Source organism: Hibiscus syriacus, unplaced genomic scaffold, assembly GCF_006381635.1.
Source record: "Hibiscus syriacus cultivar Baekdansim isolate YM2019G1 unplaced genomic scaffold, ASM638163v2 tig00110461_pilon, whole genome shotgun sequence".
Lineage (NCBI taxonomy): Eukaryota > Viridiplantae > Streptophyta > Magnoliopsida > Malvales > Malvaceae > Hibiscus > Hibiscus syriacus.
Window position 1 is genome coordinate 416,487 of NW_024062746.1, and position 13,978 is coordinate 430,464.

At 33.5% G+C, this 13,978-nt stretch overlaps 2 protein-coding genes across 2 annotated transcripts; one reads left to right on the plus strand and one right to left on the minus strand.

Moving 5' to 3' along the window:
* Positions 1 to 1,195: 1,195 nt before the first annotated feature.
* On the plus strand, positions 1,196 to 4,815 carry LOC120126715 (auxin-responsive protein IAA9-like). Its single transcript, XM_039144822.1, has 6 exons — positions 1,196 to 1,373; positions 2,354 to 3,022; positions 3,123 to 3,346; positions 3,470 to 3,611; positions 4,163 to 4,224; positions 4,551 to 4,815. The coding sequence occupies exons 2-6, from the start codon at positions 2,388 to 2,390 to the stop codon at positions 4,586 to 4,588; spliced, it is 1,101 nt and encodes a 366-aa protein (XP_039000753.1). The 5' UTR covers positions 1,196 to 1,373; positions 2,354 to 2,387; the 3' UTR covers positions 4,589 to 4,815.
* A 1,209-nt stretch (positions 4,816 to 6,024) lies between these two features.
* Positions 6,025 to 11,065, minus strand: LOC120126716 (tRNA-dihydrouridine(20) synthase [NAD(P)+]-like). Its single transcript, XM_039144823.1, has 9 exons — positions 10,934 to 11,065; positions 10,717 to 10,822; positions 9,008 to 9,146; positions 8,561 to 8,669; positions 8,341 to 8,477; positions 7,565 to 7,701; positions 7,184 to 7,290; positions 6,670 to 6,797; positions 6,025 to 6,424 (listed from the first exon to the last, which is right to left on the minus strand). The coding sequence occupies exons 1-9, from the start codon at positions 10,976 to 10,978 to the stop codon at positions 6,310 to 6,312; spliced, it is 1,023 nt and encodes a 340-aa protein (XP_039000754.1). The 5' UTR covers positions 10,979 to 11,065; the 3' UTR covers positions 6,025 to 6,309.
* Between the last annotated feature and the right edge of the window lie 2,913 nt (positions 11,066 to 13,978).

The window sequence follows — 13,978 nt, forward strand, 5'->3', positions numbered from 1 at the left end:
TGGCAACAACAAACAATATTGATAGTATTCAAAACCAAATTAAATCGAGTATATATAAATTTTAGAGTCAAATATATAAATGATCTTCAACTATAGGGCGATGTTTTATTGAATCTATTGACTATTGACAGTTACAAAATGATTCTCCGACTATAAGATGTTTTGTTGAGTATCTTGACTATTAAAAGTTAACAAATGGTGACCCGACTATTTATATGTTTCAAACTTTTTTTTCCGTTAAAAAATTGGTAATCGTCTGAGCTAAGATGTAAACATGTTGACTAAGATATGATAAAATATTATTCTAAATCCGTTTGAGTTGTATTTTATGGATCAACTATATATGTAAATTATGTCGTCGAGTCGATGCTTGAAATATTATTGCATCAAGCCAGTATTTGAAAGCAACAAAGGTTCCAGTATACATCATTCAAATATGATTTTTGTCATATCCGAGTCAGCAGGTTAACGTTAAGTTTAGACGGTCGTCAAATTTTTAAAGAAAATGTATGAGTTTAGAATATATGAATAGTCGGTTGATTATTTTGTAATTTTTAATAGCCGAGAGACTCAATGAACCGATTTTATACAGTCAAATAATCATTTTATAACTTTTAATAGTCAAATAACTCAACAAAACTATAGCATATGGACAGAGATCATTTATATACTTTTTCCTAATTTTTTATTAAAGTTATATCATAGAATAATTAATTAATTTTTACTTAAAAACTTAATTACATAACAAAATTGAATTAAAATAATATTGTTTTTCTATCTATAAAATTTAAACTTTGAGACATTAAACTCCTTTTACTCAGTAGGCATTAATTACATGGCTAAATTAATCATTCTTGAAATACATATACTCTAGAGTTAAATTAATACAAAATATTTTGTACTTTCATTAGAAAAAAGGTACAATAATTAAATGCTATAAGGGTAGATGTAATATTTCACATATTCACAGTCCACTGAACCAGAATGAAGGCACATCAAAACCCATCTTTCCTAAAGTATACCACCTGTAATTACGACAGATAGAGTACTTATATTGAAAAATCTCAAGGTCCCGATTCCCCAACTTGTAAAGAATCTCAACCGTTAGATCAGATACCCTCCTTTAATAGCGCAGTATAAAACGACCTTGTCTTGTTAGTGAAAATTTGCACTGTTTTTTTGTGTTTATTTTCGGTTTTACCCTTTTTGAGTTCCCCGCTGAAATAGCTTTTGTTTTTGTTTTTTTGCTTATTGAAAGGATCTTAAGCTCTATGTGTTTCCCTGCTTTTCATTTAATATTCGTTTTCTTTGGCAGTTTTCGAAAGCAGCAATCGATCTTCTTCTCTTCGTTGCCTTTTCTAGTTTTCTCGCCGGTAAGGTTTCTTTTTCTGTTTTCCCCCCTTTTTTTTACTCTGTTTTTGTTTTGCAGCCCTTCTTTTCAACGGTGATAATTTTTTATTGGATTCTGGTTTTGTCCACGTGTTTCTGTTTGGTTGCCGTGAAATCAGAAGAAAAAGGAAGAAGAAAAGTTTGCCTTTTCCCCCTTTTTCCTTTTATATTTTGTTTGATATCTTTATAATTTTCCCGGTTCAGCTTATTACTCAGGAAAATGTAAATTTCAACACTCTTGAAAATATTAAATGCATAAGAGAGTTAAACTTTAGTTGACCATTCCTTTTTCCCCTTTTCTTATTTTTTTAGGAACTAAAAAAAAGTTCACGCTCAACATTTTTCATATTTTGAAAAAAGTTAAAGCTTTATCTTTCTGGGAAACCTAGTGGAAAATAACGCTAAGAAGAGTTCATTTTTCCAATAATGTTCTTTGTGAAGTTTGGACTCGTGTTTTTGCCTTGCTGTTTTTTCTTAAATCACGGGGTGGTATTTAATTTCCACATTTTAAGAGTTTTTTTTAAGCTGGTAATCTACTTGGGGTCTTTTTTTCCATTGACATGTATTAGTTTGTAGATTGGTCGAATGTAGATTAGCTGGTTTACACCTTTTTTTGAGATTGAACAAGTGAAAACTTTAATTATCTTTGACTATTAACTTTAATTATCTTTGACTATTAGCTTTAAAAATGACACAAATTAACCAATTCTGGAAGCTGGAATTGATTAAGAAAATGGATTTGAGTTGGTTTCATAGATGCTGTTATTGGTTTAGAAACTGGTGATGCATGTTGATTTTTCGCCAGACTGGTCTACTTGACATTTTAGTTTCTATATCTTTGTAAGTAGTTTCTGATCTGTTGTAAATTCATAGTGACTTCAAATCTCTTATTTATTTAATTCGGCTTAAAGGTGTTGTTATTGGATGAGCAGAAAACTTGATTTGCAATTCTTTCATAATGTAGTAAAAGAGGTTGTCTTGACAAGTTTTAAGTTCTGATGTCTCCACCGCTGCTGGGCGTGGAAGAGGGAGGGCAAATTAATGTTCCTTCTCCAGCTGTTGAGTGCATCTCCCAGAATGACTTGGGTTTAAAGGAGATAAATTATCTGGGATTGTCAGATTGCTCTTCAGTAAACATCTCTGGTGTCTCAAGCTTGCCAGAGGGTAGCAGCAATAATCTTAATTTGAAGGCGACAGAGCTTAGGCTTGGCCTTCCTGGATCTCAATCCCCAGAGAGAGATGTGGATCTTTGCTTGCTGAACTCGGTTAAACTTGATGAGAAGACACTTTTTCCTCTACTTCCTTCTAAAGATGGAATCGGCTCTTCATCACAGAAAAGTGCTGTTACTGGATACAAAAGGGGGTTCTATGACACCATGAATGGGTTCTCCCGGGTGAAAGGCTCTCTATACACTGAAAAAGATTGGATGTTTTGTGGAGCTGGTTCTGAATCTCAGCCCGTGGGACATGGTCAATGTCCTGCTAATTCAGGGGTTAATGTGATGTCAGCAAGATCTTCTGGAGTTCAAGCATCTGTAGAAAAAGATGGGCCTGCAAATGTGCAAAATACCAATGTAGCCAACCTTAAGCAAAGTGGCGTTTCTAATCACAACAGCAGTGCACCTGCTGCCAAGTAAGAATACTTGAGAAAGGACTCTTAATCTTTGGTTGGGATAAATGGAACTATGTAATGACCTTATTTGATTGTTATTGTGATGTACCATCCTTGGCAGGGCACAGGTTGTTGGCTGGCCACCAGTAAGATCATTTAGGACCAAAACTCTGGCCACTTCTAAGAACAGTGATGAAGTTGATGGAAAACCTGGTCCAGGTGCTCTTTTTGTCAAGGTCAGCATGAATGGGACTCCTTACTTGAGGAAGGTAGATTTGAGAACTTATTCAACTTATAGGGAGCTGTCTTCTGCACTTGAGAAGATGTTCAGTTGTTTTTCGCTTGGTAAGCTACTGCTGCACTCTTTGCCTTGTGGCAATATCATGTACTTATTGGTGCAACAAATGTGCTTACTGTATTGTTAATGTTTAGCATAGATCTGGTGACCGCATTTTGTTATGATTTTAGTTCCATGTGGGTCTCATGGAGCTCCTGGGAAGGAAATCTCCAGTGAAAGAAAGTGGAAGGATCTTTCACATGGATCAGAATATGTGCTAACATACGAAGATAAAGATCGTGACTGGATGCTTGTTGGTGACGTTCCATGGGAGTAAGTTTCATTTGCTGAAACTTACTGTTTGCCTTGATGTTTTCTTTTTGAAATCGTATATCACATGTTCAGAAGTTTTTGGAGTATCTTTTATAGATTGAATCTCTTTAATTTCAGTGATGGTTAACGTAGATACAAATGACAGTAAACATGTGATTACATTGTATGCATGTGTATACATTGTAATGGTTAACGTACATACAAATCTCTTTAGACAAGCACTTTTGCTCTTCGATTTCCTGTCAATGTGCATAGAAGTAACCTCGTAGTTAGGTCATAATATGGGGTTTAAGAAGTGGTCGGAACAATTTTTTCCTTTTCCACAAATGGTACAATGAGATTAAATTTTATAGCTAATAGTTTTGAGCCTTTCGTTCAATAAGAATAAAATTGAGCATGAGAATATATTGCTGTTTCAAAGGTTTTGATTCGTTCGTACTTGTTTCTTCTAAATTGAATTACTCAATAAAACTTTAACTGCTAATGGATTGAGATTCCTCACCGAGTTTGCCTTCACCCCCCTCCTGAACTGTGATTTGGTTTCGTCCCAGGATGTTCATTGAAACGTGCAAGAGGCTGAAAATTATGAAGAGTACTGATGCAATTGGATTAGGTAAGGTAAGTAACTTTTTATTATCTGAAAATGGATCAATTATTTTGCATTATATGTTTATTCACCACTTCATCGTGGGAACTGGGTGTATGCAAATGTGCTTTCAGTTTTTATTATAGTGTGCTTTCATGTAATATCTTTCTTTTCATCATATAGCCAAACCAGAGTCCGCTTGCCCTTGCTAGATTACTTATCATTTATTTTTCTTTGTATCGCCTCGTCTTCATTGGATACACGGAGTCTTTAGCTTGTCACAGTATAAATTTCTTCTTAATTGTAGATGGACAAAGTCTTAGGCTAATGTGAACTGTATTTTCTGTCTACAGCACCAAGAGCAACAGAGAAATGCAAGATTGATCAGTAACTAGAAAGAGATTCAATTGTTGATTTCCTTACCAAAGCAAAAGTGACGAAGTATGAAGGTTGTGATAATCAAAAGCTGAAAGCTACAGGGTAAAAGATCATATGATATAAAACCATCTCATCTATGTGATTCCACCAAGAATCAGTTTACTTTTTATGTTTTTATCGCAAATTTACGATGATTGTTAAAAATGTTTTAAGAACATTACTGATTATGGATAATGTGTGCCCGATTTTATTCTTTAATCACTTTGCCTTCATCAATGAGTTATTTTTGAATCATGTGCAGACACTGGGATCCAGTGCAACTCATATTCTAATGTAAATTTCTTTTTCCCAATTTTGTTAAGCATTGGGATAAAAATGAGAACCCCAAACCCTCTTGAAGACACAACGGACAACCTGTGATTAAATGAACAAATCCTGTAAGAGAAAACGACATGTCAAAAACGTACAAGCAAAGGGACCTAATTAATAGTGCTTGTCGTTGCTAATGGAGACAGGAATTCAACCAATCCAAGAAAAACGTGAATAATAATAATTAGCATTGTAGCAGCAAGTTTCAATTCAAAGGGATTTGCGTTGAACCGCTAAAACAAGATCACTTCATTGCGGAGGGGAAGACCGATTGGTTCTTCAGTTTGTCGCTCTGTTTTAGGTAAAAGAGCAGGGCATTTAAAGAAGTCTGCAGGGAAGGCTAAGGCTACATAGTTTCATAGGATAGCGTCGCCTAAGCTGGGCTGCGGTCAGCTATTCCTACGAGTCCGATCTTATTAATGTTGCTGTTGAAAGCAGCAGCTTATTAAATAAATGAGGCAACCTTCCATTAGTTTACAGGTGATAAGTTGTGCTGTAAACATAACTAGGAGGTAGCAATCTCATAACCTTTGCTGGTTTTGGAATAATCATGGGTTGAGTATTGCTGTAAATGAGGAACGCTCAACCATCATTCTGGATTAATCATGGGAAAGTTTGATGTGGACTTTTCGTTTGGGAGTGAAGAGAGATTCAATGGAACAGAACAGAACAGAACGCTTTTAAGTTGAAGATGTGAATTAGGGAGGGTCATGGGTTGGGTCCATCGGTTTGAACTTTGTCTATTAACTCTGTTCAAATTTAAAAGGAATTTATTCGACATAAAATCAGTCTTTGATTTTTGTCCATTTAGAAAATGTGCTTTATTGACTGAGATGCCTCGTTGGTGGAAAGGATTTCCATTAGGATGTATTTTTTATCATGCATGGCCGATATGAGGTTGATTTAGAAAATAATTTTCAGTAGATGTCCGATCGAGAATTAAATCTTTATTTGGTAAAACGACCAAATTGTTTAGATTAAATTAGAAGAATTGAAAAATCGCTTTCGATATCATCGATTACAGAATATATTGTGAACTTGAGTCCGTTGATAGCGTATTAGACTATTAATTTTCGTGATTAAAAATATAAAATTATATCGATTCCAACAGCTCGAAAAAGACCAAATATTTGCCACGTCCAATGAGAAGTTAGTAATGCACAAAAATCAGGCTAAAGAATACTGTGGAAGTAATCTTCACCATTCCCTCACACAAATTTTACTTTCAGAAATCAAAATGCTCCACTAAAACAATCAATGTTACATATTATATTCACTAAAGATACAAGGGGGGGGGGGGCTGGTAGCCCTTAGATTCCTGGGTCTGGCACCACCTTTGTGCTAGCTCATCTATCTGTATTTAGTTTACGGTTCGGCCTGCCGGAGCTTCTTCACGCAGTGGTCTCTGTCCAATTGTCCACTGAGTGAGAACCTGTTATCATTAACCGACTGGTAATACTCTTCCACCCCGTAAACTTTCCTGAACAATCAGAGAAAGAATACATGTCAGACACACGAAGCAAAATTAAAAGAGTCATAGCAACATAGATTTCTACTCGGTAGTATAACATTGGGTGTTTAATTGCATATTCTGTTTTGTAGTAGTTGAAGTTTAGGCAGGAGAGGATCTGAATATGACACCACACGGACAAGAGAAGTTGACATGAAGGCAAACCAAAAGCAAATTGCTTAGGCTGCAAGAGGTGAAACTAAAGTCGGGCTTACGCTAGATCTGCCAAATTTTCCGACTTGATCACAGCTTTTCCTTCTGGGAGTTCAAGGCAGGAGTAATGCACTATCATCTCCTTTAGCGTGTGCTTCGTGCTTTTAACATCATTATCCCATAATATGCTCTGAAATAACAAGTCCAAGAAACTTGTAAACTTGGTAACTCGGGAAAGTCTGATCCAATACCAGGATATGAAACTTAATCAGCACGCCAGAAACCACAGATACAATATAAATTGACAAAATCTTCAGTGGTGACCAGAATTGAAGAAATTACTCAAGTTATAACCATCACTCTCAATCTCAAAAGCATGTGCTTTTTTTATTTTATTTCATATAGTGTTTCTTTTAACTAAGACGTATATGTAAACATTAATAAATAAAGCTAATAAAAATGCATTCCTGTTCACATAGGCGTAGCTTCAAGAACAAATATTATCATTCTTTCGAAGAGGAACCACAGAGCACAATTTTAAGCTGTCTTGCAGTTTGCAAGTTAAGAGAAACCTACCTTCCTAACATACTCTCTTTTCACATCTTCCCAATCTGCTTTACCTTTAGGAGAGAAAATTGAAGCATTCCAGAGAGCACCTCTAGCAGCCATGACCGATGAAGCACCTTAAAGAAAAATATTATGAAATTACACATATCAGGACACAGTACGAAAGCAAAATAAGAAAGATTATGGCATTGCGCAACCGCCTAAAAGTTCAAACAGTCTGGAATCCAGTAGGAAATTATACATTTGCAGATCTTTAAATAACAGGGTGAAATAATTTGGCAGTGGTTCAGGCAAGGAGGATATCAACTTACATCCATTCTAAAAGAAATAAAATAGCAGAAATATATATTTAAAGATATCATTAGAAGTTGGAGAGTATTTTATGGCCACCTGTTGCAACTTTAATACGTTCAAAATCATCATATTCGAAAACATCACCATTTGCAATAACTGGAATAGATAATGCTGATACAACATCTGCAATCTCATTCCACTTGGCTGGATCCCTTGGCCTATCTGGAACTTTTCTGCAAATTATCCAAGAAAAATATAATAAAGCGTTAAGAAAACTAAATAAAATAAAACAAAAGAACTTCCTAATCTTAAATGGGTAAAACTACAAACATAAATAATGGCAGCACTGAAGCGTGATCCCTGTGGTGTCCTTAATGCCTAGTTAATGTCATAACAATGTTTTATGTTCAACTATTTTATCCCTGAATCCTCTTGGGCTATACAACTCTATGCTAGCCATTGAAGTAAAACAATAGCCGGATGTCAAAATATTTTGATTTACTATCACAACTACTGTTTATCAAAATACGAAATCAAGTAAAACATCGTTTTCTTTCTTATAAAAAAATTATGATTATTCAAAACAAACAAACACAATTCTGGTATATTTGAATGGAAGTCCAGAGCTGATCAACCAAATTTTACAAGAAACTATTAGCACAGACCACAGATATTCCAGCAACTCAAGTACATCATATACTTGTGGGTCTTGGCCGAAGGAAAAAAGATTACAGTACATACTTGAGCCCTTTTAAACAGATGAAACAATTACCTTTTTAAACAGTAACCATGTTCCCAATGATTAACAAATTGCAGTCATGCAAATAATCATAAGGGTCTCAAAAAAATGAAACGTCTACATCTAAAGTTACCTTCCATGGACGGCAAGAGCGGAAACACCTGTTTTCTCAATTCTTCTAGCAAGTTCTACTGTATCCTGAGATGCTTTTAAAAGTCGAATCTTGCATGTTACTTGTGTATCTATATTCCTCCTTAAAGTTGTTAAAATCTGAATTAGCAAAGGATAATGTAAAGGGTTGCTGTTTAATCATAGATATCCACAAGGATTTTGGCAGCAATAGCAGCACATACATCATGTATGAGATCAGGCTTTGTCAACAAAGCAGCACCCATGCCCCCACTCACAGAAAATGACTTGGGGCAACCCATATTGATATCCACAGCAGCGACATCTTTACACCTACCAAAAGATTAAAAATTTATAAGAGTTTTCATCATCAGCATGAAGAATGATAATTTCGTTTATAATAAATTGAGATACAAATGTGGATGGATTCCAACTTCAACCCTTATATGTAGTTATACATTAATGAGAGCTAAATCCATCCCAATTAACCTACAATTCTAGACAACTTGCACGCGGAGAAAACTCTTAGTGGGAGAATTGCAAAGGTATAAATGAAAGTAATTTGATCATAACAGACGAGTGCGAACAGAAGATGCAAACAAACAGAAGTTTAGGGGCATCATTACAGCTTCATGACAATGAGGAAAAAGAATGCAACCGGAATAAATTACACTATTTTAGCAGCCTTCAGAGCTCTCACAGCATCCGAAGTGCCCATTTGAAATACCACCTGGTCCCTTTCTTGGTTGCAGGTTCTGAAGACAACATTGTTAGTTCCCTTCTCAACAAAATCAGTTGAGCCAATATATTCTACAAGGAAAAAATGGGGCAAAAATAAACAGACATGAGTTCTCATTATCAGCCAACATCAATCATGACAAATACACTGCACACAACGGCAAGGCCCTATTCTGAAGGCTTCACAATAAACACGTGCAAAACATTAAAACAAATACGATTCTCTTTTCATTCCTCTATTCCATTTTTATTTCATTGACCCTGTTTGAATTTCACAGAATTTAAGAGAAAAAGTTGGGATAAGGTGCAAATTTACCACTATACTTATGACCGTGGTTCAAATTTATAACCACTCTTTCAATTGCTGCAATTTTACCACCATAACTACATTATAATTCAAAAAATAATTTTGAAAATGATATAACAGGGAAAGAAGCATAAAGCTAAATTCAATATTTTATTTTCATTTATTTGTTTTTTTTATCATTGATATTTTGTATTAAACATAATGTAGCTTTATCCAAATTTATTTTAACTTTATTTCCTTTCATCTTGACATTATTTACTAAAACAAGACAAGTTAGCATTTTTTTTCCTACCATGTTCTTTCTTTTGGAAATTTTAAAAGTTACAAATATTTTTTTTTTATTGATGGTACTTTTATTTATTTATTTATTTATTTTGGGGGGAGGTGAGTTGCTCTAAATTTTGAAGTATAACAGTAAATTTGCTCCAAAATAAATGGTAATAACATTGCATCTGTTGAAAAAATGATGGTAAACTTGGATCATTCACATAAGTAGAGTGCTAAATTATACCTTATAATAAGAAGATTTGATCTTAGTGTTTGTGGGTGTGAATATATATCAACCTTATTAAACATTCTCTGATGGCTTGGTTGGTAATTCAAAATCGTTTGCCTTTCAAGGACAGACTTATTAACTATGGTCCGAGTATACAAGAAAATTGCATTTTTTGTGCAGCTGACATGGAAACAACGTATCAATTGTATACTGAGTGCAGCTACTCGAGAGCAGTATGAGAAGGTGTGCTACAACTTTGCCAGCTACAAAGATTAGTCATGAGTTGGCAACAGGAAATGCAATTGGCAACTACTAAGTTGAAAGGGAAGTCTCTTCTCGTTATTTTGAGAATTGCTTTGGAATGCACATGCTTAGTTGATATGAAGGGAACGGAAGGAAAGGCAATTTGGAGGGGTACAGACATCAGAGCAAGCTAAAAGATATAGTGAGATGGAGTTTATCTGATATGAATATTTGTACAGCTGATTTAGCGAATATTAGATTGCATAGTATGGAGTTTTCAACTAATGGGTAAAAATTGTAAATAGATACAAATAGCATAGAAAGAGTTTGAACATGTAGCAATTCTACTGATATTGTTTAAGGAAAATCATGTGTGTGTGATGTTGAAAAAAACAAGAGTATATATCAACGTTTTTTGTGTGTGAAGTTGATGTTGCAATTATTTCAAAAAAATTAAAATCATGTGAATGGGCATGAAAATAAAGCTAAATTTAACGCAAAAGAACAGAAAATCCCATAATTTCTAGCACCAACAGAGCTATCCAGCATAATTTTCAAAAATGAAATGAAATTGAAGCAATAATGCGTTATCGTACCATTTACTTTACGCTCACATCTTATCATTTTATGATCAATAATTTCCTCGGAATAAGTGATATCTGCACCGTAATCAGCAGCTAGCAATCTAAACGGCAGCGTTCCCTGATTCAACCCCAAAAGAGTACAATTATAGATGAAAAATTCATATAAAAGAAGAAGAGAGTAACTGAGCGAGAAAAGGATGATTTGCGATTGGGAGTTGAATTTACTTACGACTCGAACCATGGGAGCGAGGACAAGTTTGTTCTCGTACTCCATTGTTACCGCTTCAGTGTTCGACTCCAAGGAAAGCCGCCAAGCGCGGGTCAAAATGCAGTGAAACAGTTTTAATTGCGGAAAGGGAAAAAATAGTCGGTATTCAAGGTTTCAAACCTTTTCGATGGTTGAAAAATGGCAACTTCATACACGAAAATCGGCCCACTTTAAAAACCCGTTATATCAGAATGCTTGAAGAATTGGGTTGGCCCATATGTCAGCCCTATACAGTAGTTCTCTACTAAAACAAATTGGCATATTCACACAATTCTTTAACCACTAACATGGCTTACTTCGTGTAACTCACTAAAATTTTAACAAAGATAATCATATTTGCGCTCTATAATCTTTAAAATTTTACACATTCAGCATGAACCAACTTATTTTAGTGTTTAAAATAACTATTGTTATTCTTAGAGGTCACGGGTTCGAACACTAGTGATTGAACGTTCATTGTCAAATGGTTGAGAGTACATAAAAAATATCACATAAATTATTAAAACATTTCAAAATAATTTTTTTAAATGATGAAAGTAGGGACCAATACACGTTGCTCTAAAATTAATATCACCAACTTGAGATTGCAATTTAAGTTGTCAAATATCCTTGACCTTTTTTCCTTTAATATAATTTTGGTCACTTATCATTTTAAATGCTATGAAATAAATGTTACCTACTCGAGATTGCAATTTAAGTCCATCTCAAATACTTTTTTTTAACAGAACACCTTCACAAATAAGACAGAAATAATTTAAAATTTTGAATGGTTAGGACAAAAAGAAGTTCTAAACCTAAAGTTAAAGTGGGTCAGTTTTAGTACTTTTTAAGGGAAAAAAAGATTAATATATATGTTTGTATATGCACATATGCAAAATTTTATGTTGTGGGGTAGAAATAGATTTTTAATTAAAAATACAATAAAAAATTAAAATATATATGAATTTAAATTTTTTAGGAGGATGACTACTTACACCCATTTCTCTCGGTCTATCCTTATATCTGTATGTACGTGTGTGTATATATATCTTCTCCGAGTTCGGAACAACTGGTCCATCCATCGTTTGCATTTTATTCCCCCACAAGTTGCAGAAACAACCTTCCTCTCAAGCTGACAAATCTCGACCAAACTCGTTTATTTCATTTCCGTAAATCTAACAGTATAGGAATAAGCTTTATATGAATATAAAAATATTTTTTTCATCATTAAAATAAAAAGTAAATTTAAACTGACAAATCTAATAAAACCAAATCTGATATCATAAATAAATCAACAAAATGATCCACCATTCTCAACAAAAAGGAGTGGCAATGCGTGCTTTTAAGTCTCTACCACATATCCCCTCCCCTGGTTTCAATCTCCTCTCGATGAACCCATTATTCCAATCAATATATGCGCCTCGTGTATTGTTTTTGGATTTTTTTTTCATTCATCATGTAAAATATGTATGTATAATATAAATTAATTGATGAATCCAAATCTCTGAATAGAATACCATACGTGTACGCAATTATTGTATTAAACATTTAACATGTCATATGATAAACACTGATTTATATCGAGTCCAAATTATTATATCTATCTACAAACTTGAATTATTTATTAATATCTCAGTTTAAATACTCCTCTGATACGTGAATTATACCTAACTTTTCAATGTTATACAAATTTATTTTTCATTCGCAGTTTTATATGTAAAATTCTTCGAAATAATCACAAGAGCGTTTAAACCAAAAGACTATTTATGATGATAATCATTTGAATAATATATATATATATATATATATATATAAACTTATATTTGGATATATTGGATAAGTGTATTGACTATGTATACACAAATGTATGAATGATAAATTTTTATTATATGCTGATCGGTGATGTGCACGAAGATTTTGGCCATGGAATCGGATTTTTTGGAATATATATCATTCTCATTGTGGTCACCAAATGGGGTGATATAGATTCCCTCATTACATAGTGAGATAAATTCTTATGGACACCGGAAAGAAGTTCCTGCACTAATAAAAAAACAAATCAATTAGACCCTAGTTTTGAATAAAGTATTGAGTAAGTGGTATTCGATTCTGTCTAAGTTTCATTTTTTTTAATTATTTTGATTTTGAAAAGAGCATAATTTATCATATTTATTTGGTAATTTGAAATTTTGATTCTTATGCCTTTTCACCTAAGAATCTTACTTAACAAAAATAAATAACATTGATAGGATTAACAAAGAAAATTTTCGACGGCAAAAAAAGCTTGATGATGATGGTTATGGACAATAGCATATCTGAACAAAACATTTTAAAGATCTACGTAAAAAATTAGAAGTTTTTTTTTTGAAAATTTTAAAATTTAATGAGAAATTAAAAAAACTTAATTAAAAGTAGTCATAGAAATTAAAACTTAGTTTCAATGTAAATGCATGCCTCTGATTCCAATGTGTGCCTTGTCCAGTACTACAAATCCTATTTACTTGTTTTTCTCTCGCACTTAGGAGAGGTTTGATTCAAAAGGCTTGAATTCGATATTTTAGTTTGGCAGATATATTCAACCTGTTATTAATGGAAAATGACGTGGACCCAAGTGACCATTTTCCCCCCAGGAATATTATATATCAATATTGAAAAATAAAATCAGATAGAAAAACTACTTCTTTTAACAAATTTTCCATTCCCATTTTTTAATCGGTAATGAAGATAAATTTTGAATCGGACGAACATGAGAGAAGGCAAATTAATTCCACAAATTTTAATTACAGTATGTTATTAAAGAAATAATTATAAAATTTATAATTAGAATATATATACTAGTTGCCTACTTCTTTTAGATCCACCGATTTTTGGAACGGTATTTTAATTTAACGATGCCGACCGTCGCCACTGTATACAACTGGGTAAAAGTATGAACCGCAGATGGGGGCATTGATTTGGACCATGTTAATTAATCACTATTAAAGAATTAATTTCTCTCCAAAAAAGTCAATCAAAAATTTTCTTTTT

Excerpts from the sequence above, each read along its gene's own strand:
- LOC120126715 (XM_039144822.1), top strand. The coding sequence starts at position 2,388 with ATGTCTCCACCGCTGCTGGGCGTGGAAGAGGGAGGGCAAATTAATGTT. Across the intron at positions 3,023-3,122 it reads AGCAGTGCACCTGCTGCCAA|GGCACAGGTTGTTGGCTGGC; the intron begins GTAAGAATACTT and ends CATCCTTGGCAG. Across the intron at positions 3,347-3,469 it reads GTTCAGTTGTTTTTCGCTTG|TTCCATGTGGGTCTCATGGA; the intron begins GTAAGCTACTGC and ends TTATGATTTTAG.
- LOC120126716 (XM_039144823.1), bottom strand. The coding sequence starts at position 10,978 with ATGGAGTACGAGAACAAACTTGTCCTCGCTCCCATGGTTCGAGTC. Across the intron at positions 9,147-10,716 it reads ATGTGAGCGTAAAGTAAATG|AATATATTGGCTCAACTGAT; the intron begins GTACGATAACGC and ends TTTTCCTTGTAG. Across the intron at positions 7,291-7,564 it reads ACGTATTAAAGTTGCAACAG|GTGCTTCATCGGTCATGGCT; the intron begins GTGGCCATAAAA and ends TTTTTCTTTAAG.